Source organism: Anthonomus grandis, chromosome 10, assembly GCF_022605725.1.
Source record: "Anthonomus grandis grandis chromosome 10, icAntGran1.3, whole genome shotgun sequence".
NCBI classification, from domain to species: Eukaryota; Metazoa; Arthropoda; class Insecta; order Coleoptera; family Curculionidae; genus Anthonomus; species Anthonomus grandis.
In genome coordinates, this window is record NC_065555.1 from 26,304,064 (window position 1) to 26,326,267 (window position 22,204).

The window sequence follows — 22,204 nt, forward strand, 5'->3', positions numbered from 1 at the left end:
ATAGTATATCGGAACAGCTCACTGTAAATAGTTTGTTATATGCGGATGATACAAAATTATATTATGGCATCAATAGTATCTTAGATTGTATGGAATTGCAAAATAATATTAATCTCCTCAATGCATGGTGCAAAAATAACAATCTTCCTCTTAATGCTGCCAAGTGTAAAGTTGTTTCTTACTCTTTGAAGAAAAACCTGATTATGTATGACTATACTATGGACAGTGAGACTGTCCCGAGATCAACGGAGTTCAAGGATTTGGGGGTGACATTCGACAGCACCCTTTCCTTTCAGCCACACATTCAGGACATTGTTAATCGGAGCTACAGAATGCTGGGTTTTGTCATTAGGAACGCACATAGCTTTAATAATATCTATAGTCTTAAAATTTTGTATTTTTCTTATGTGAGATCAATACTGGAATATGCTTCTTCTGTGTGGTCACCATTTTATATGAATCATATACATGAACTAGAAAATGTTTAGCGTAAATTCTTAAAGTTCCTTTCATATAAATGTGACGGAGTGTACCCAGAAATTGGTTTTTCACATCAACGCCTACTAGAAAGGTACTCCTTTAGTAGTCTTGAGGAGAGGCGAAAATCTGCTGATCTGAAATTTTTATTTAAACTTCTTAATAATAAAATTGATTCGCCAGACTTATTACGACATGTGCCCTGCATATCATCTAGAAATTCTGACACATTTTACCTATCTAGACCTAGACCTAGAGCATGTGGCACTTTTAATTCTGTTCAGGATCAATGTGACATATTCAACTGCAGTTTGTCCGAAATTAAAAGAGTACGCTTCTCCTAGATAGTAGACATAAACAAAATTATTTTTTATTCAAGTATTGTATAATATTGTAGGAAACTATTGCTATTAATAATGTATTCTTTTTTTTTCTCTAGTTTTGGATTGTGATTTGTATAATATTGTATTTTTTTTCCCCCACTCAATAATTGGAATTTTTTCTGTGGAGTGGTGTAATTGAAATAAAATAAAATAAATAAAATAATACCATCACAACAATTGTTCAAAATGTTCCTCCAACCTCAATACACCGATTTAAACGCCGCACATAATTTCGGCGGACTACACTAAAAATTTGATCCTCGTTTTGAATGATTTCAAATGCTGCTGTTATTAATACCGTCCAATTAAGTCTAGCTCTCATTCTACCGGAGTTTCGTAGACTAAAGACTTTACATGTCCCCACAAGAAAAAATCGAGCGACGTTAAATCGGGTGACCTAGGAGGCCAAGAAACTGCTCCACCTCTGGTAATCCAACGGTGCCCAAACCGCTGAGTTAAATACTCGCGTACTTGTAAAGCAAAGTGAGCCGGCGCTCCATCATGCTGAAACCACATTTGCTGTCTAACGTTTAGTGGAACATTTTCAAGGAGTTCTGGGAGAACTTTCTTCAAGAAATGCAGATAAATAGGCCCTGTTAACCGTTTCGGTAGAAGGTATGGCCCAATTAAATAATCATCAACAATGCCTGCCCATACGTTGACAGACCAACGATTCTGATGTTTTCTTGGAAAAATTGCATAAGGCTTTTCTTCGTCCCAAACATGGCTATTCCTACTATTAAAAAGACCGTCTCTTGTGAAAGAGGCTTCATCGGTCCACAAAACATATCGTAAAAAATTTGGTAGTGCAATAATGTGATCCAGAAGCCACCGACAAAATTGAACTCTAGGATGATAATCGGCTGCAGTCATACCTTGAACTTTCTGGAAGTGGTAAGGATGGAGTTGTTGCTCGTGTAGTACCCGCCAGACACAAGCGTTACTCGTATTCATATTCTTAGCGACGTCATGTGTGCTATTTGATGGTTCATCGGCAACTCGCTGAAGCACCTCTTCTTCAAATTCGACTGTTCTTACGGTTCAAGCAACACCAGTATCATGTATCTTGGTCTTAAACATGCCTGTCTCAGCGAGCCGCCGATGAACCGCAATAAAGTTTTTGTATCTAGGATGCTGTTGTTCTGGATAACGTTCATGATACAACCGCGATGTTGCTCGTGCATTGCAGTTTGTTGCTCCGTATGTCAAATGCATATCCGCCAATTCTTGATTGGTAAAGGTTTCCATTAGCAATAAATGTTTAAAAATTGTAAGCTATAAAATTTTTAAACATGACATTGAGAATTGACATTGATAAGCGTTGATTTTAAACAATTGTTGTTATGTATCATGTACAAAAGGTAAAAATAAATGCAGCAGATTCTATTTAGGAAATTAATATTTTTTACAAATTTTAACGCGTCTTAGGGCCGTAGTGGCGTAGTGACGCATTTCCGGACATGGGTTCCTATACTCAAATGGATTCTTCTATTGCACTGAACAACCCCCAGAAGTTTGATCCCATAGTTCTGAAACACCCTGTAGAGCAGAACAAATATCAGTCGTATTAGATTTGGAGCTAATAAAATCTGTAAGAAAGTAGTAGTGGAAATGCGTTTTTGTTTAATGAGAATTCCATAGAGGTTAACTTAAATATAATGAGCAACAAGCATGACATCTATGAGAATTACTGTCTTTCAACGTATAAAAAAAATCCAAATTTAGGTACAATAAACAAAATCTTCTATAATTGTCATTATTTTCCATGATCGATTAGTATAACTTATATTACGTTTTTAGATGTTGAACTTATTTGTTGCCGTCATTATGGATAATTTTGACTATTTAACAAGAGACTCGTCGATATTGGGGGCACATCATTTAGATGAATTTGTAAGAATATGGGCAGAATATGATCCAAATGCTACGTAAGTATCGTTAATTAAGTTCCTTGTTATTTATTATTTTTATATTTGCAAACTGTTTTAGGGGAAAAATTCATTTCACTGAAATGTATGATATGTTAAAAAACATGGATCCACCATTGGGGTTTGGCAACAAGTGTCCAAATCGGCTGGCGTACAAAAAGCTCATTCGCATGAATATGCCTGTAGATGACGACGGGAAAGTCTATTTTACCACCACCTTATTTGCATTAATTAGGGAAAATCTGGCCATAAAAATGCGAGCAGGTACGTATTTTTTATATATAGTTATATAAATGCCTTCACAATAGTTCAATAGCAGTTCTTATTCATTTGCAATAAAATTACAGTGCGTACTGCTGCTAAATTATCTTTACTGTTTAATGAAAATATTCCCACATATCCAACTTATCCCATGAACTAATAGATTAGAGCATACTCAATATTTTAAAGCTCAATTAAAGCCTAATTTACTCGACAGTTATGCGCATTTAAGACTATCCCCTGTTTCGATGGAGTCAATCTATAGAAGGTATCCAAAGAGAAAGGTTGTATTCATTTGCCTTTTTTATGATTATTGTTATAACTTGTAGATGATCTCAAGTGCTAAATTCTTTCCTAAAACCAGCTTTCACTTTGGGTTGATAGCTGTGGAGTTTTTTGGTTAGTCTTTCTGTTAATATTTTTATAAACACTTTATATATGACAGATAGTAAACTAATTGATGTGTTATTACTGAGTTTTGTTTTCACATCAAGTACATCACCTTCTTGCGGGCACTTGTTCTAAAGTATCTTTAGGAGATCGATTATAATCCCTTATCAGTATATCACATTTGCAATATGATCCTATCTTTGCCTTTTACAACTTCCTTTTGGCATTTTCGATATAGCTGTTTTAATCTCTCCACTCACACTCACTCCACAGTTATACCTCAGACTTCTAAGCCCACAATATATTTTTTTCTCTCGAAAAATTTATCCATTCTCCTAAAGATGCTGGTCATACATTTTTATAAAAGGTAAAAACACAAAATCTACAGCATCATAGAAATATTTAATAAAATGACAAAGTTTACATGTTTCGCTTGACTAGAGCATCATCAGACCTATAATAATTAAGATGATGTAACCCGAATAAACGCAAATTTAACTAAAACTTACCATATACACAAAATACCTAACATATAAATAAACATATAAATAAGAAAGTCTAGAATTATTTAAGGTTATTAAAAACTAGGTGGCCATCAAATTCAAATTTAACTTTCATTAACACAGGACAAATTTGGGCTTTTAAAAGCTCTACTAAATTCCATTGTCTCCAGCAAATCTAGTTTTTTATGCTAGTCCTTTTTTTTGTTTAAAACAAAAGGTTGGTTGTTAAATTGAAAAAAAATTTGATCTAACGCAGTAAAAAGAAGTAAAAGTAGATTTTCCACCGAGAGTGAATCAAGTTTCTCCCTGAGAAGCTCTTTGACTAAGACCAGACAATCAGCCAGTGGAATGCTTGGAAATAATTGCATTTTCACCTTACGCCAAATTTCGTTTCTTTGCGATGCAGAACAAGGACTTATGCAGGTAGAAAAGCCTTAGACCTGGCTAGAAAATAATGGCTGAAAGAAGAAATCAAAGACCACTACAGGAACTTAAACTACGTCAATGTAAAATTGAACTTTTTATTTTTCAAACTTAACAATGTATTAATTTATGCGGAATTTATTTCTTTGGATTGTAAATTCAGAGATGAAGTAACAACTTTCGGCTCTACTATTTTTAATAGATTACATAAAAAAATTAAGTAACCATAAAAACAAATATATAACTTCTCTTAGACTCAATGATTTCGACGAATATCGCAGAAGTAATTTTAGTCATGTTTTTCACGATAGATTTATGAACCTTAGTGGTGTTTCTTTTTCCGAAGTCGAATTAAAATTTAACGACAAATGTTTAAAATATAATCTTCCTACTAGAACCAAAGTATATAAATTTCAACGTATAAGAGTATTTTCAAAGTATATAGATGTTAGACTGTGCTAGAACCGACCGATGTGTTATGCCCCCCACAGACTTCGTTCCTTTTCATCCGTTCACATCGCCGCGATTAGTACCGTCGGCCGTTCCAAAACTAACAAAAACCGAAGTAAGGCTGTGTTGCATCGTCGGTCAAAACTAACCAATAAATAAATTCTACTAAAAGGGAGTAATCGGTAATTATGTTAGGGCTTATAAACATAGTTTTTCACATGAAATTAAAAATATCTTAAAAACGGTTACACTTAGGTATAGGACATTATACACAAAAAATACCTAGAATTTCACGTGGAAGCCAAAAATGTAAAAATATACAGGGTGTTCCATTAAAAATAACGAAGTTGACACCTACTTCCGGTATAACCGGAAACGTCACAACTGTCAAAATATTTTAGTTGTGTGGCCCCCATCGACTCTGCCCTGTTGCCAAATTTTCAAAATTTTTGAAAAATTAGTTTTTGAGATATTGATCGCGTCTATTCGTCGTGAGACACCCTATATATATATATATATACAGGGTGTATATATAACTTTTTTTAATTCTATTATTTTGCCATCGAACGGCACCTTCACTACAAAAATAGTTTTTGTACAATTCACGAACTGCTTTTTCTGCATCTGACGCGTGTCTGTTGTGACTTTTCTGTAAATTTGGAAAATCCTTTGCAGCAGCAACTTCTAGTCCTTCTTGGTCAGGCTGAGGTGTATAATAGTCACCTCTTTTTTCCCTTAAATAGTTATGTAGAACACAAGCAGCCATAACTACTTTCTCAGTATTTTCCAGTTTCAAATTTATAGTTTGTAGAATAATTCTAAATCTTGCAGCCATTATTCCGAAAATATTTTCCACTACACGTCATGCTCGAGATAATCTATAATCAGATATATGTCTTTTCCTCTCTAGTTCTTTCTAATTAAAGGGCTTTAAGAAATCTTTCCTTAGAGCAAATGCTTCATCGCCAATAAAAACGTAAGGATGTAACTTGTCAGTATTACGTGGTTTAGATGATTCAGGTATTTTTAACTCATTATTTATTTAATAGTGTTCTGTAAAATTCAGTATATTCAATAACTCCACCATCAGAAACTCTGCCGCTTGTTCCAAAATCAACCATAATAAGCTCGTAATTGGCATTTGTTATTGCCATTAATACGAGACTGTTACTTCCTTTGTAAATATAATAGAAAGAACCACTATTTGGGGGAAAACTATTTTTACATGTTTTGCATCTTCATATCATCTTCTTGTTGCGAGATAACGCAAAGTTACTGTTAGTCTTTCGTGTGAAGGAATGGCTTCCCCTAACTGGGTGTCCTGTTTAATAATATAAGGACTCACCAGCCCCAACAATTCTAAGTATGTTTCTTTATCGATCCTTAAGTAACTAAACCAATGTGGGTGCTAATTTAAGTTCTGATAATAAGTTAACATGCGAAAAAGTCCTTTGTTTTAAAAGCCATTTTTTCACCCAAATTGATCTTCGTTTTTTCTTTTCACTTTCTTTACTTAAAACGGCAATCGCCGCTGCCACTGCTAATAATTGTTTTCTCTTCTTGACGTAGTGAATTACGTTGAGCACAAGACGAACACAAATTTACTGCCAGGATTGCCCGCAGTGTGTGGCTAGCAAAATTCAGCGATTCAACATGACATTCTGAATCGCGGCGATGTGAACGGATGAAAAAGAACGAAGTCTGTAGGGTGCATTAGGGAAACATTGGCTATAGAGGCTGAAAATGCTCAGCAGTCAACCGATATATTAAGCAAGAACATTTTAAGATCAAGAGTAATTTTCTTTTTAAATCAAAATTGCTTCCTTAACAATAGACAAAGAATACATCAAAACAATAACAAAATATTAAGATCAATAAAAAAGAAAATGAGGGACAACGTTATAGTTTTTACAAAAGCCATACTTGCGTTAAGAAAGGACGAGTACATAAATAAAATATTGGATTTTCTAAACACAGATTACTTTGAAAGGATCAGGAGAGATCCCACAGGTCCATTCTTTAATAAATTTAAAAAAGTCTTAGACATGACCTTGGTAACCTTAGAATATTTTCATTCCACAAGACAAAAACTATATACCATGAACCCTAAGACCCCTCTATTATATAGGTTGCCAAAAGTCCATAAAACTAGCATGCCAATTAGATCTTTGGTTTTGTTGACTTCCTTTGTTACCAGTTATCATCTTGGCTTAATAACTTTTTTAGAAATGTATCAAACTTCAAAGCGCCATATTCTCTAATAAATTCAGTGAATTTTACCAAGAGCATTCAGAATGTTCACGTTTCAGATACAGCCCAACTTATATCGCTAGACGTGAAAAACTTATTTCCAAGCATTTGATTGTCTGGTTTTAGTCAAAGAGCTTCTCAAGGGTCTCGAGGTTCCTGATTCACTCTTGATGGAAAATCTACTTTTACTTCTTTCTACTGTGTTAGATCAAATTTTTTTCCAATTTAACAACCATTTTTTTAAACAAAAAGAAGGAGTAGCAATGGGCTCTTATTTATCGCCATTTCTTAGTAACTTAGAAACAAAAATAATGAGCAGTAATTTAAAAAGTAACATCATCTTTTATAAACGGTATATGGATGATATGTGTATGATTTGGAATAGAAGTGAGGTAGAGCTTACAAATTTCCATAATTATGTCAACTCTCTTCACTCTAAAATTCAGTTCACAATCGAACAGGAACAGGTGTAACGGTATTTACTGGCGCTTACTAATTTTTTAAATCCCCTCTTGATCTTCTGGGTTATTTATAAAGTTTGTAGTTGGTTGTCCAACCATTATCTCGGGCGCCACCCTCAAGTTTAATGTGGATGAGGGACCACGGCCTATCGGGTAGCCTTTAAACAGTGGAGAGTAATCCAGGGTCTTCTGTGTGAGTAAAACAATAGGCAACATTGAAACAAAATTACATTTATTCATCCCCAAACCCAACATGTCATCTCCTTACTAAAACTTCTCAATAAGCCTTATATACGGCCAAATTCAATACGACACGGTGCGAGAAGAGGAGGAGTGCAATGAAGAGAACCCATGTCGGTAAGCAAAATGTAAATGCGGTATGGTAATTTATGGCAGTGAATAAACGGATCAGATACAGCTCAGAGAAAATAAAGCATGAAACGGTCGGTATTAATCGGAATGGTAAGCGGTAAGTCAACCACAGGCTAATTAAGCGGTCTAATATGGAAAATAAATGCGGTCGCTCGTAACCTTGGCTAACTCTGTTTAAAATGTCGGTAGACGCGGTCTTAATTATGTAAGTAGAAGTTGGCAATATTGTCAGGTTGGGAATAATGGGATAATATCCAAAGCAGGGTGATACCTCGTGACGGTCCGACACGTAGCCCTCTGCACTTTTTAAGGAATACACAGTGTTACCCCGTAACGGTCCGGCACGCAACCCCATATATCCTGTGGACACTAGGAATAGGAAAAAAGGATTTGCCTACCTTCTTACTTATTATACTTACATGCTGACAAAAGCGGCGGAGTGAAGGAGCTGGCGGCGGCGGAGCGATGTACGGTATTGTCATCATCATCTTGGCACTGGTGTTTTCCGGACTAGCTGCGTGGCTCCTGCCGGTCTTCTGATTATTTATTTTCCGAGATTTAGACGCCTATCTTTTGTTTATGCGGTCGCATCAGAGTGCTTTGGTTTATAAGGCTCGGAGCATGGGAATCGACTGTCGGGATGTGAAAAGGTGGGTTATATTTATAGGTTTGGATCGCTCTCGGATTGGTGGCTCGCCCAAGCGGAGGCCACGCCTCCCCGAAGCGAAAGCTGATGATCGTTTACTTTGCAGTTAGTAGCGGAGAAAACATAGCATTTTAAACGGTGTCGTTTGGGTTTTGCCGTCAAATGGCATTTTGGATGAGGTCGATTATGCGGTGAGCTATTTACATTTGTGGGTCACCTTTTGGGTTTCGTTTAAGAGAAAACGCCTCTCCATGGTCGGTTTTCTCGCCATTTAAGTAGGAATTTTTTGAATTCTTCGTTCTCGAGGGACCTTATGCGCTCTTTAAATTTAATATGTTTCATTTTTATAAACTCCTCTATGGTCTCGATGCGGCAGTCCTCTCTTATGTCTATATTTCTTGCGTATATAGGTGCATTTGTAATTATTCTTAGTGTCTTATGTTGAAATCGTTCTAGTTTGATGAGGTTTGTTTTTGTGATATTTGTTAGCACACATGAGCTATAGAGGAGTTTAGGTCTGATGATTTGTTTATAAACGAGGAATTTAGTCTCAATCGACATCTTGCTCTTTCGACCCAAAAAGGAATAAAGTTTCTGTACCAGGCCATTGCATTGATTAAGCTGCCTTTTTATGTCAAAAGTAAAATTATTTCTTTTATCAAAAAAACCCCTAGGTAGCGAATCTCGCTCTTCCAGGGAACCTCTGTGCCCAATACCACCAAGTTTGGAATGTCGCGATCTTGCTTTTTTGTGATTAGAATTGCTTCCGTCTTATCTTCATTGATCTTTATCTTCTATGTTTTTGCCCATAGGCACAGTTTATCTATGTGGCTTTGTATATAAGCATTTAACTGGTCCAAGTATTTGCAACTGGCGAAAACGCAGGTGTCATCAGCGAATAATGCTAATTGTAATGATCGTTTTTCGGTATGTCCGCCTGGTAAATGTTGAAAAGTGTTGGAGAGAGCGGGGAGCCCTGGGGCACTCCCGCTCTCACTTCTCTATATGGTAGAGTTTTATCTTCAATTTTGGATGTAAAAGCTCTTCCTCTTAAAAAAATTTGAATTAGTTTCACCATACCGGCGGACATACCGAATTTTATCATTTTGTGTATCAATCCGCCATGCCACACCCGATCGAAAGCTTTTTCGATGTCGAGTGTGATCATGGCGGTTGAATATCTTGCATTAAATGAGTCTACTAACCTTTGTTGAATTCTCGCCAGCTGCATCTCTGTTAAGTGACAAAGCCATGTTGTTCTTTGTGGATTATTTTTAATTCTTCCGTTTCCTCTCTCAGCCTGTTAAGTACCGCTTTTTCAAAATTTTTCCCAATTATTGGTAACAGGCTGATGGGTCGATAACTGTCCCGTTTTGCTAAGTTTTTCCCCTGTTTTGGTATCATTGTCACTATTGCCCTTTTCCAAGCTTCAGAAAAATGGCACAGGTTAAGACATTGGTTATATATTATTAATAAATCCATTAGTGTGTTGTCAGGTAGCTTTTTTAGCATCTTATTATTTATATTGTCCTAACCTGGTGCTTTTCTGTTTAGCTGTAATGCTATAAGGTCTTTTATTTCGTGAAGTTTAATTTTTTTAGGGCTTCGTATATTTTGTGGTAGTATTTCTTCTATTATTTGTACGGTACTGTGGGGCTTACCTCGGTCGGTTACTGTTGGCGCTGCGGTAGGTCTTCTCGGTCGGACTGTTCTCAGAGGACTGCTACTCTTGCTTGTTCGCACTGAATTCTCCGGCGTAGCTTCGCTGGCTCTTGCCGGTTTCCTGATAAAATTTGTTATTGATGTTTTTGGCGCCTATCTTTTTTTTCTTGGTCGCATCGAGGTGCTCTAGCTTGTGATGGCACGGAACGTGGGACTAGACTGAATGGGATGAGGAAGCGTTGGTTATATTTATAGGTTGAGTGGGCGGCTGGGATTGGTTGGATTTACAGATCTAGGACACGCCCACCCAGCTCGTCAGTTTTGGGCCAGTTATGTTTACTTTGTTTTTAGATATGTTTTTTTTTTAATGTTTTTTAGAAAAGAGAAAGATTTTATAATAGCAATTTGAAAGCCGGGTTAGAAGTTAATTTGTTTATTTTAGTTATTAGATTATCTATTTTTAAGTTTATTACATCCTCCGACAAGGATAAAAGAGTTATTAAAGTATTATTTTGCAGAGGTGTTTTCACCTGTTCGGCCTCCAAACCCAGATGTTTTGTATTCTCTGCCCCCCTGAGTACAGGGCCCGATGTGGGCTCTCTTTTTAGCGCATCTGCGTAGTTTTTTTTACTGTTTATAAAATTGGGGTTTTTGGGACAGCGCCAATAGCTTGCCGGATGGTCGCTGCCGCAATTGCAACACTGGGCCGGTGCTGCTCGTTCTTTTTTGCATTCCGTGTAAATATGTTTTTCTTTGCATTTATGGCAACGCGGCCCCGCGTTGCAATTGCTCACGGCGTGCCCAAATTCCTGACAGCGATGGCACTGTCCCACCTGCCTTATGTTGTTGATTTTGAAAGTTTTGAGGCGCTCCACTCGGACCCTAATATTCATAAGGTTGTCGACCTTGTAGACATCCTCCTGTTCTTTGTTTATCAGGAACCGGATGAGATCCGTTTGCCTTCTTCGACCTGGGCCGGTGTTAAACCAGCCCATTTCTTCTGGCTCGAATCCCATCCGGTTCAGTGCCTCCTCTATCTTTCTAAGGTCAAAATTTCTGTCAAAACCTCTTAAAATAAGATTTAATTTCCTGTCCTCCTCGAGGAAGAAGGAGTGGAATTCCACCTCCCTCTCCCTGAGGAGAGCAGTCAGGTTTCTATGATCCTGTGCAGTTTTTGGGAAGAGTGCTGAACCCAGCCTCTCCTTTTGTACCTTAAGTATGTTTATTTTATTATTCATTATCGTTTCGTATTTTTTGGCCCAGTTTGTGGTGTCTCTAATGACAACCTTGGGAATTTTAGGACTGCTAGGGTCAGCACTCCTCCCTTTTCCTGCAATAGATAGATTGTTAAGTGGCATGAACAGTGGATTCTTTTCAGGTCTTGTGTCACGTCCCGCCGCGGCCCCTGGGCGCGCTGAGGGACCAGGTTCTTCGGTGTCGGTGTTTGGTTCCGATTCTTCAGACTGCTGCATCTCCTCCTCTCGCGGGGAGGAGATGTTTGCATCTTTTCTAGATCTTTTTCTGGATTTTTTTGGTCTTCGTTTATCTGGTCCCGCAGCGCTACCAGTTGCTCGGCAAGAGTTTTATTGTATTTTTTTTGCTTTTCATTTATCTCAAGAATTTTTTCCATGTTGTCATTCATTTCCCTCAATTGAGCATTGATAACAGAATTTTCTTCCTTGAGGAGATCGAACTCTTCCTCAATGTTTTTAGTTTATTTTTAAGTGATTCATTTTCACTTTCCAGAGCTTTATATTTAAAATTCTTGTCCTCAATGCTCGATTGAAGGGTTTTTATCTGGATCTCGAGGCCTATGCAGATGTCTTTGTACACCTTTGCACTGAAAGGTGGTTTTTCTGCTTCCATGATATGGACAGGATTTAAGGAAGGGGAAGGAGTTTTTAAGTATCTCCGTTCCAGGAGAGGTTTTTGGGAGGGGTAAGGAGTGCCAGCTAGAGACTTACCCCGCTCTAGTTCTTCTCGCTTCTCATTTTCGGTTGTGCTTTGGCGTCTTTGACGTCGGTGGTTTGGCCCCCCGCTGACTATGGGGGACGAGTTCACGCTGTTGTCCGCCGTTTCTGGGTGGTTTGTGGTATTCTGCTTGGTAGGATTGCCGTTTTTGACTGCTGATCTGGTCAACTGCCAACTCCAACTAACTGCCGTCGACCCGACAAATGCTTAACTGCCAACTGCCAACTATCTGCTACTCAACGGACTGCCGCATCGCGTTATATAGAGCACAGACATGCGCGGTATTTAGTAAACGCGGTAACAGTAGTGGTGGTACGGACACGAACGGTGCTGAGGTATTAACGCGGTGATAAATTAATAATTAACGCGGTCGCGCATTTATAAACAAAATAGAAACTTTCCTAACTTTACTGAGCAAAGCTTAGTTGTCAATAGGAATCTTGAAAATTATTAATTTAAGTTGGAAAAAGAACCAAGTAATTCTATAGATAAATAAAAGAAATACAGAAAATTTTGTAACTTGGTTACACAAGACAACCTTACCATTCTTAGATTTATTACTTAAAAAGGAAATAAATAAGATATCCTTTGAAATATTCCGAAAACAAGCAACAACAGATAATATCATACAATATAATTCAATATCATGGTCCTCACATAAATTTGCTGCTTTCCTTTGTTTGTTTTACAGACTTTTTAATATCCCACTTTCTCGTGAAGCTTTTAAAAAAGAATTTTTTACAATTAAACAATTAGCAGTCAGTAACTTTTTCCCTCTTAAACCTATATATAAAATGTATTTTCAGTATGTGAATAAGTATAAATCATCATTTAATTTAATCCAACAAAAAACAAACTATATTAATAGTTTTAGGTCGTTTACTTATTTTGGACCAATTTCGTTTCAACTATCCCGCTTTTTTTTCTCCCTTTGGCTTAACCCCAGCTTTCAAAACCAATAATACATTAAAAAAACATCTAACTAAAACTAAAGATAAACTACCCCTGCTATCTTTACCGGGAGTTTATAAGATAAGGTGTAAAGAGTGCCCTGCAGTTTACGTCGGCCAGTCTGGTAGGAAGATTTCTACTAGGATTAGTGAACCCAAGGCCCAATATTATAAATTTAAAAATACCGATATCACAGTCACCAGATTGGCTTTTGCTAATCACCTCCTCGACTCCAAACATAATTTTTCTGACCAAAATATAAAAATACTTCATCAGTGCAATAAAAGTAAAAAACAAGACTTGCTGGAGGTTTTAAAAGCCCAGATCTGTCCTGTGTTAATGAAAGGTTTAAATTTGATGGCCACCTATTTTTTAATAACCTTAATTATGAAATGTATAAGGTGATTTGATTGTTTAGGTAAGTTCTTTGTACATATATAGTGCCACGTTATTGGAAGCTTTATTTAGTTATATGTTAGGTGTTTTGTGTATGACATGGTAATTTTTTGTTGAATTTTCCTTTCTTCGGACTACATCATCTTAATTATTATAGATCTGAAGAAGCTTTACTCGAGCGAAACATGTAACCTTTGTCAGTTTATTAAATGTTTCTGTGATGCTGTAGATTTTGTGTTTTTACCTTTTATAAAAGGTTTTTTTCTGTTTGATTCACCTCGCAGTAGAGTGACTTTGCTTTCATATAGTCATCGATAGAAGTCTTCTGTTATTTTTTATATTTCTTCCGTTCTTGTGACAGCCGATGTTCATCTCGTTCAATTTAAGTTTGCCTTAAAAACAAATATCTAATTACATTAATCTAATATGTTTTTTATTTAAAAAATATTAACCTTCAATCTTTAACTTAGCGGAAGAGATGGACCAAGCTGACAAGGAACTTCGAGAGACAATCAAAAATATCTGGCCCTTGCAAGCTAAAAACATGGTGAACATACTGGTGCCGCCCAATTGTGATTTGAATACAGGAAAAATGACAGTTGGTAAAATATACGCTGCACTTCTCATATTGGATACCTGGAGAAGTGCACGAACTGGAGGACAGGTCAGTTAACTATTATTAATCCGTTAAGACCTAGCATACTATAACTTAATTAATCAATAGGATTTTTTTCGATTCACTCACATTTTAACACATATCTTTACAAAAAATAAACTTTTTTTCAGGTACGACTGCTACATTTTTAGTTAAACATCTTATATACTTATTTGTTTAATTAATGTTATTGTACAATAAGCTAATTTACTTTATCAAATTTAACATGTCATACCACACTTCATGGTTTTCATTCTCCTATGATATGATTTCTTTATTATATGTGTTTTTTTGTGTGACTCTTTCCGTCATAGAAAAAATATATGGATTATTTTAGACAAAACACTTTTGTGAAAAAAAAAATAGAAAGAATCCTTAGCAGTGAAAGCTATATTAGACAGAAAACTTCCCGAATATTATGTTCTTAATAATTAAATGAAAAAAAATTTGCTAGTATAGCTTTCCTTAAAGTTAGTAACACTTTTTAGAGTTAGACATTCTATCTTTCACAAATAACTTATGTCTAGTAGTTCCCCCATTTATAAGCTCGAATCGATGTGTCTCATATAAAGTTTCCTAGATCAAAATATTTTCCTATGTATATTTTAAGACAAAACATTTTTGATCTAAGAAATAAATATTTAAAAGTATATAAAGTATTATAAATGAGAAACCAATACACAATTGTTACAGACAGATGGAAACCAATTTCCAAACACAAAGTTACTTTTACCAGACAGATGTTTGTCATTTTTGTTTCATTTCAGGGATTTGGAAATAGCCCATCTGCAAATGTTGCGGTAGTATAAATTATTAAAACTCACTTTATTTTTATTCACACTTTTCACAAGTTTTTCAAGTATTTAAATGGTCACATTCGTATGAATTCTATGCATCTTGGTTATATGTGTGAACTTTGGCACATCATTTAAATCATAATTTAAGATATTCGTATACGTATTTGACCATTAATTTGTATTTTTTCTTAGAAAATTCAAGATTCTCATTCATAGTACAGTATCCGTCCGTAGTTATTTTTGTTAGATGTGTTTTACTTTATTTGGAGTTCTTGTTAGTACATAAAGGCTATTTTTTGTATAAATTTAATATTTTCACATAATTTAACTTTTTTGACAATAAAGTAATTAAATAGCACTTTTTTTATAAAGTTTTGAAAACGCATTGAAGAGAGTAAAAGAGGATGACAGATTTATGGACAGAATTTTGCAATTCATTTTTTTGAGATCATTAAAATTATAATATATTCTAATACTAATTGGTAGATTCACTATGATCTGTTAAAAGATATAAGGTCATGACAGTATAGTGGTACATAATATATATTCTATCTCCCGAATAGAGTGGTACACAATGGTTTAATTATGGCTATGGAGGGTTCTAATGTTCTATATTTTTTTTGCGATATTAGGGAGTATGGAATTCTAATTGGTAACCATGCGCATAAGATAAAGACATCCATCTTAGGTTATAAAGGATAGGAGGGAATAGGGAGAATTTGTGAGCAACTTCTCAACTTGGTTGCAACTGTGACTCGACTCGCGACTCAACTTATTCACTCGATATCGGCAACTAAGACATAATTTATTTCAACTGCGACTGCAACACTTCGATCTGTAGCTGGCTACCAAGAGTAGAGACAGCGATATATATACTTATCTTAGGACATAGGAACTGAGGTAAACTAAAGATATTTCCGAGCAACTTCTTCAACTAATTTCGACAACGCCTACAATTCGGGATTCGATTTACACACTGCATCTATGCGACAACGACCAACATCCACTGCGACTGCAATTCTTGGACCTACAATTATTGGTGTTAAGAATATAAAGAGATAGACAGTTCAATCAGCTTTCCAGTTTTCTGCGAAATATATTAGAGAGGCTGATTGACATATATCTAAAAGAAAGCATATTGGTCAAAATACCACTGTGGATAATACGCTTACCAGACAGGAAAATCCACGAACCTGGTCTTACATCACCTCGTAAGATGGTATAGGTCTATCTCATGGTGGAGGGTGCTCTAGGCACTGGTAAGGCCTGCCTGGGAGCGTTCCTAGATATTGAAGGAGCGTTTGATAATGCCCATTTCGCTTATCTGCCAAACACTCAAGTGCCATAGCTCAGAGCCCTATTTGGTGAGTTGGATAAAGGCAAGAAGCATGATGTATCTGTTTAGCTCAATGGCGAGGTTGTCAAAACGTTGGATAGTGGTCGACAGCTTAATCGAACATTTAAACAGGACCGATCTATACATATAGACCTACGCTAATCACCTGGTAATCCTTTGCCAGTGGAAGGACGCCGCCACATCATGATGGTAGACAAATGGTGCCTCTACATATGGTAGACAAATAGTGTCTCTCGGAGGGTCTGAGGATCAACCACAAAAACGCAGAGCTGCTACTATTTAACGAAGTGACGGATCTTTGGCGCACCATCTGTTGTGACAGTTCCATTTCTGAGAATCACTTTAAATTCCAAACTCTTCTAGTACGATCACGTAGATATTAGAATTAAGAAGGTCATCTGCGGATTATGGGTTTTCCGCAACACCTGTGATCTGTCCCATAAGACTCTTAAGTGGATTCATTTGATATATTGTCAAACCTCTTCTCACATACGAGGCTATCGTTTGGAGGTCATTCACAGAGAAGGCAAAATCCGGGCCCAACTGGATAGAGTCCAACACCTTGCGTGACTCAGTATAACAGGTTTTATGCAACTAGAGCGATAGAGATGCTATTGGCTCTTTCGCCATTGGAAAGGGTGGTGCAATTCGAAGCAATGAGGAGTGCGGATAGGCTATATGGCCTTGGTGAAATACGGGCTGGTGAGACTGGTCATAAAAAATCTGGTGTACAGGAGTGCCTTTTCCTTCTGATGGACAGTGACTTGTATGGCACCTGAGACTGTACATTGCAAGTATTTTGTGAACTACATCGCAGGCTGAGAAGAGTGGTAGCCCTCCAATGGGCCTATATTGCTAATTAAGGAGACCATCTGGTCTACAGATAACTCCAGCATGAACTATATCTGGTGCAGAGCTTTGCGGTAGGTTACCAAATACCAGCAGGGCATAATCGCTGCGGGAGCATACTACTATATTTCTGCCTGAAGTTTTTGCTGTGAGAGCCTGGGTACTTAGGCCATGCAGGAAACGAGAAGGTGGACTTCCATGTTAGACTGGGATCTGAGAAACGCCCGATAGGGCCTAAACTTAAAATCGATATATTTAAATGTATAGCAGTTGCCTTAATGAAGAGTATGCTAGACATCTGGACCCTCTGAAGATGGAGGGAAACATCTGGCATAAGAATGTAAGTGGTAAGAGACTACTACATCTATGTAAAGACGTCTCAACTAGACTATCAAAACTAAATTTGGCCGGGTGCCCTAGTAACCTCTAGGAATGCATAACTCTTCTTAGATTTCTAAAGTACCAGTATATCATTAGCTGCACAACTATTTTAAGCAAAGATCTCCATAGATGTTTTATTGAAACGTCGATTTAATTACTTTACTATAATTTTTTAGTAATATTTATATCTAGTTAAGTCAAAGACTTAGATTGACACAATTACAACTCTTGGGCCTGTAATTATAAAGAGAAAAAGCGAGAGAGAGAGAACGGGAGCCTAATATTAAGATGTAAGGGGTAAAAAAGAACAGGGATAATTAATGAGCAACTCCTCACTTCGACTGCGACTACGATGCGCGAATCAAATTACTACTACATCTGGGATGACGACTCAACTAATTGTCACTACTAAACGCGACTATGTGACTTGTTACTCGGTAGTTTACTTAGTGAGTTTTCAAAAGTGGTTATTAATAATGGATTTTAGTAAGGATTAAGGATCAAAAAATTCGAAGGATCAGCGTCAAAGAGTTAAGGGTTCGAAATTTAATCGGAGTTTATACTTTATGCATATGGTATCAGCTTTTAACGGTAACCTCTAGGCATTGACGTCAAAATGAATTCAGAAGAAATTAGTTTAATTCAAGAAAGGGCGTTGTTAAAATATTTCTCAACTCAAACCATGAATTAACAATAAGATAACTGCTCTTTTTCTGCAGTTTTTTAAGTACGAGTGTAATGTTAACTCCACAATTATTGTAAGTTCCCTGTAGTTCTTGCATATAAACCCCGATTTAATTGCTTCACTTAAAACAATTTTTGGAGTAATGTTTGTACCCAGTTATGCCAAATACTAAGATTGACGCAATGTGAAAATATGTCACAAAATGTAAGATGTTACCACATATTTCCACCTAATCACAAAACCTTCTCTTAATAAACTTTAATTACTACTAAAAGCTGGTTAACAAGATCAATAATTTTCCTATTAATGTTTTGGATACTTCTTTCAATTCACTCCTACGTTACTCCATGTTAAGCTCAACCTGCCAATAATAAGTGCCTTGACGTGTTTAGGATTTTTCTTAGTTCAACATTACACCCAATAATGCATGGTGGTTATTAAATATCTCATTCCCTATTCATGTTATTGACCACCCTTCTTATAATTGGTTGCCATCTGCGTCAGTTCTCTCTCAATTGTATTTTTCTTATTAACTTGAAAACTAGATCAGTCCATTCGGCTCGGATTGTTTCCTAAAAATATATGTTACAGGTTTAATCTTGCTTAGGACTGAAATATTTGTTTTTCTTGCCCGTCCAAGATATTATAAGAATTCGACGTTTGCATCACATCTTAAATATATCTAGTTAATAAGAGAATGATAGCGTATCTCCTAGTCCGCACTATCGCATTTTCGTTGTCAGTGACACAGTATAAAGAACAAGACAGTAGGTTCACTCTCTTGCGGCCGTTTGAAGTAGGGACTTCTAAACAGTGCCGACTTTTTTTACCCGGTCGTAAATCATTATTTAGTTTCGGCGGCATTCCTTTACGATACGGGGGGTGTTTGAAACATTTTTAATAAGGAATATTTCCATACATCGCGGCGGGCAGCGTGTAATACTACCTACCTAATATTACATACACTTAATTAATAATAACTTCGTTCATATAGCCATTTTTTAAATATTTAATAAAATTTACATAATGTGATAACAACACTTAGCATATGGAACTCGGTAACAGTGAAATATAAAAAGGCAGTTAAATAAAAAAAACTTATTAAATGCCTAATTATTTGCTTTTAAAATAGGGGATGAAAGAACAAACCACTAAAATTAAAATAAAACGAAAATAGGTGTTTTACAACCTAGAATTCATATAAATATGCAAGATAAATATAGTTTTACATTGGGGATTATAGTACACATCAATATTTTGAAACTTAAACCCTTAAAAACAACCCTTAATGATGAAAAAAATGCAGTTTTAATTATTTTTATTTTATTCCTAACTTTTTTAATTTTTATGCTAATGACTTACAATCAAGTTTATTTTTTAAGTTTTTGATAGTACATACTTGAAAAAGATGTGCTAGATATTTGTCTAAAAAACGTTTTTTTTTTTAATTATTTCACGTTATTATTTTACGTCATTATATTTTGTTATCTAAAAAAAGGGGTTATGTTCACACAGTTGTATCTTAGCGCCTATAGCACCTAGATAAATCAAACAAAAGCCAATCTTTTGTTTTTAAACCAACTTTTGTTTATTAGATTTTTTTGTAGGATCTCAATTTTCCGAGATATTTAAGAAATACTGAAGAAAAGCGTGTATTTTTTTCTGTGAACTAATCCATTTTTATTTTAAAAAAAATATATATCCCCTTTTACTCCTGCAGCCATCTACGCAACATATCACCGGCATTTTTAAAGTACAAAATTTCCGCACAACGCTATTATAGTTCTAATATTGAAGACGCCCCTGTATAACGCAGTCGCCACCGGGCAGCAAAAAAGAGTAGCATCAGAAAGCGAGTGAGAAAGGCAACATTTTGGGCGGCGCTTAGAGTGATCCTTCTATTCTAGTTTATGTTCGGTGTCAGTGACAAGCGCAAGTAGGGAGTTTTCAGAGTGTTGTCGTACTTTATTTAACCTAAAGACCTATAAATTTTTGTTGATAATGATCTTGTGTTTCTCCAATATTACCTTAACAATTTATTACTTGTGCGGGACTATCTTAGTAGAACATTTTAATAAAAACAGTCAAGCGCGTTGATACTCCCTGTAGTATATTTCGTATTTCTGATTATTGAACATTGTCAAAAATCTTTTTACAGCTTGCAAACCATAAGTAGCCTCCTCTATTGGTTCCATCATATTTAATATTTGTCCTTGTATCTTTTGCAGTTCCGCGATTTATCACAAATCTTGTTGGTCTATGAGCAATTAGGTAAAGTGGGTGAAACTAGTCTTGCTTTAAAACTATAGACAAAATTATGGAACTTATACGAAATTACTGGATAAACCAGTATCTGATGTATAAAATAATGTTGTATCTAATAAAAATCACAACGTTCGAGATTAGCAAAACCTATTTCAAATACAATTAGAAATTATATCATTAAAATATTTGCTAGAAATTGAAGCTTATGACACTCACAGTTAATTTTAGCTACCCATCCTAGATATTCATTTTTAGAATTCCAACGTTGAATTTATAAAAGTAAAAAAAGTCGAAAAATAGCAATATTTTAAAAAAATCTGTACTACTCTTCTATAGGATTGTATAATTTTTCTCTTTACCTCGTTTTCTTATCTCTCCTGATCTGTCATCTTCATCGAACCTATAAATATTTAACCAAAATAATTATCTAAAATCTACTGATAATAAATAAAGTGAGTACTAATTATTTTAAAAAATTAAAATGATTTTTACAGTAAAGGTAAAGGCTTAGGTTTCCTAAGTCTACTGCTGCATTTTAAATGATCAATATTATAAAATTTTTTACTTAGCCTTCTTTAGATATTTAGTATGTTTGTTTCTTGTTTATAACATTGTTTGCATGATTATAAATCGTATGTTATTAGGTATTTTTCCTAATTAGATTTTTTAACTCTTCTAGTGAGTATATAGTTACTTCTAGCATGAGTAATATAGTTACTTTTTCTCTCTTTATTCCCACTTCTAATAGCAATCTGGTCATATTTATTTAGTACGTTGGCTAACTTTTACACATTTAAGCTTACTTTATTAAAAATATATTAGTCGAGTATGGTTCCCACTTACTTATTGCAAGTTCTGCATGCGGCTATATTACATTCCTAACCATTACAGACATACTCATTTTAAAACTACAAATACAGTTCTACTGCTAGAATTTGATCTGAATCATAAATAAGTATTTTATGGTATAATTCGCTTTAAACATAATATGAATGCAATACTTTTATTAAAAATAACTAATGCATACTATTTTGATTCATCACCAGAGAAAAGACTTCTATCGAGGATCTCGAGACAACCATTTTTCTTGCACATTTGTTATGCCATGCAACTTTATCCTTCTTTATGAGCTTACCACTCTTTACTTTTATCGTTGCATCTTTATACTTGATTTTTTATTATAAACCTTTACTTTACTTTTATTTTGTATTATAATTATTATTTTTAATTTAGTTTTACTTATTATTAACATAATAGTCTCCCCATAGACTTTGTTGGGAGTAGTTGCAGAAGTTGCTTTTGTTTTGCTCCCAATTACAGCAAATAATCTATGAATAAAATAATGTATACAGGTTGGGGAATCGATCACTACGTATAGAGAGGCTTAAATGCATAATATGTTAATGCGTACGCATGTTTTCGTACACTCTGCTACTCACCTGGTTCATCGTTTATTTATCAGTACGACGTTAGTATGCGACTTTGTTGGACGTAATTATATTATTTGCAATAAAATTTCGCAATTTTTTTTTCTTCTTCATCTAAAGTACGTTTTAACTTATTTTAATTTAACTCATAATACTAAATTTATATTTATTTTAATATTTAGTTCTAAAGATAGATCGAACTTTTATTTTTTACTCGGCTATAGTGCGTAGTGTGATTGTATTTTTGGAAAAGTGTTTATGTGG

At 35.4% G+C, this 22,204-nt stretch overlaps 1 protein-coding gene across 15 annotated transcripts in view; it reads left to right on the forward strand.

Annotated features, from left to right (window-relative positions):
- The window catches only part of LOC126741664 (voltage-dependent calcium channel type A subunit alpha-1), a 771,245-nt gene that overhangs the window by 676,364 nt on the left and 72,677 nt on the right, over positions 1-22,204 (forward strand). For 14 of the 15 annotated variants that reach the window (XM_050448189.1, XM_050448197.1, XM_050448188.1 and 11 more), the window contains 3 exons: positions 2,661-2,788; positions 2,850-3,052; positions 13,995-14,188. In XM_050448189.1, the coding sequence (XP_050304146.1) occupies positions 2,661-2,788; positions 2,850-3,052; positions 13,995-14,188 (525 nt within the window). Of the gene's footprint in view, positions 1-2,660; positions 2,789-2,849; positions 3,053-13,994; positions 14,189-14,946; positions 14,980-22,204 lie in introns of all 15 variants that reach the window. The other variant, XM_050448203.1, reaches the window with a different exon arrangement.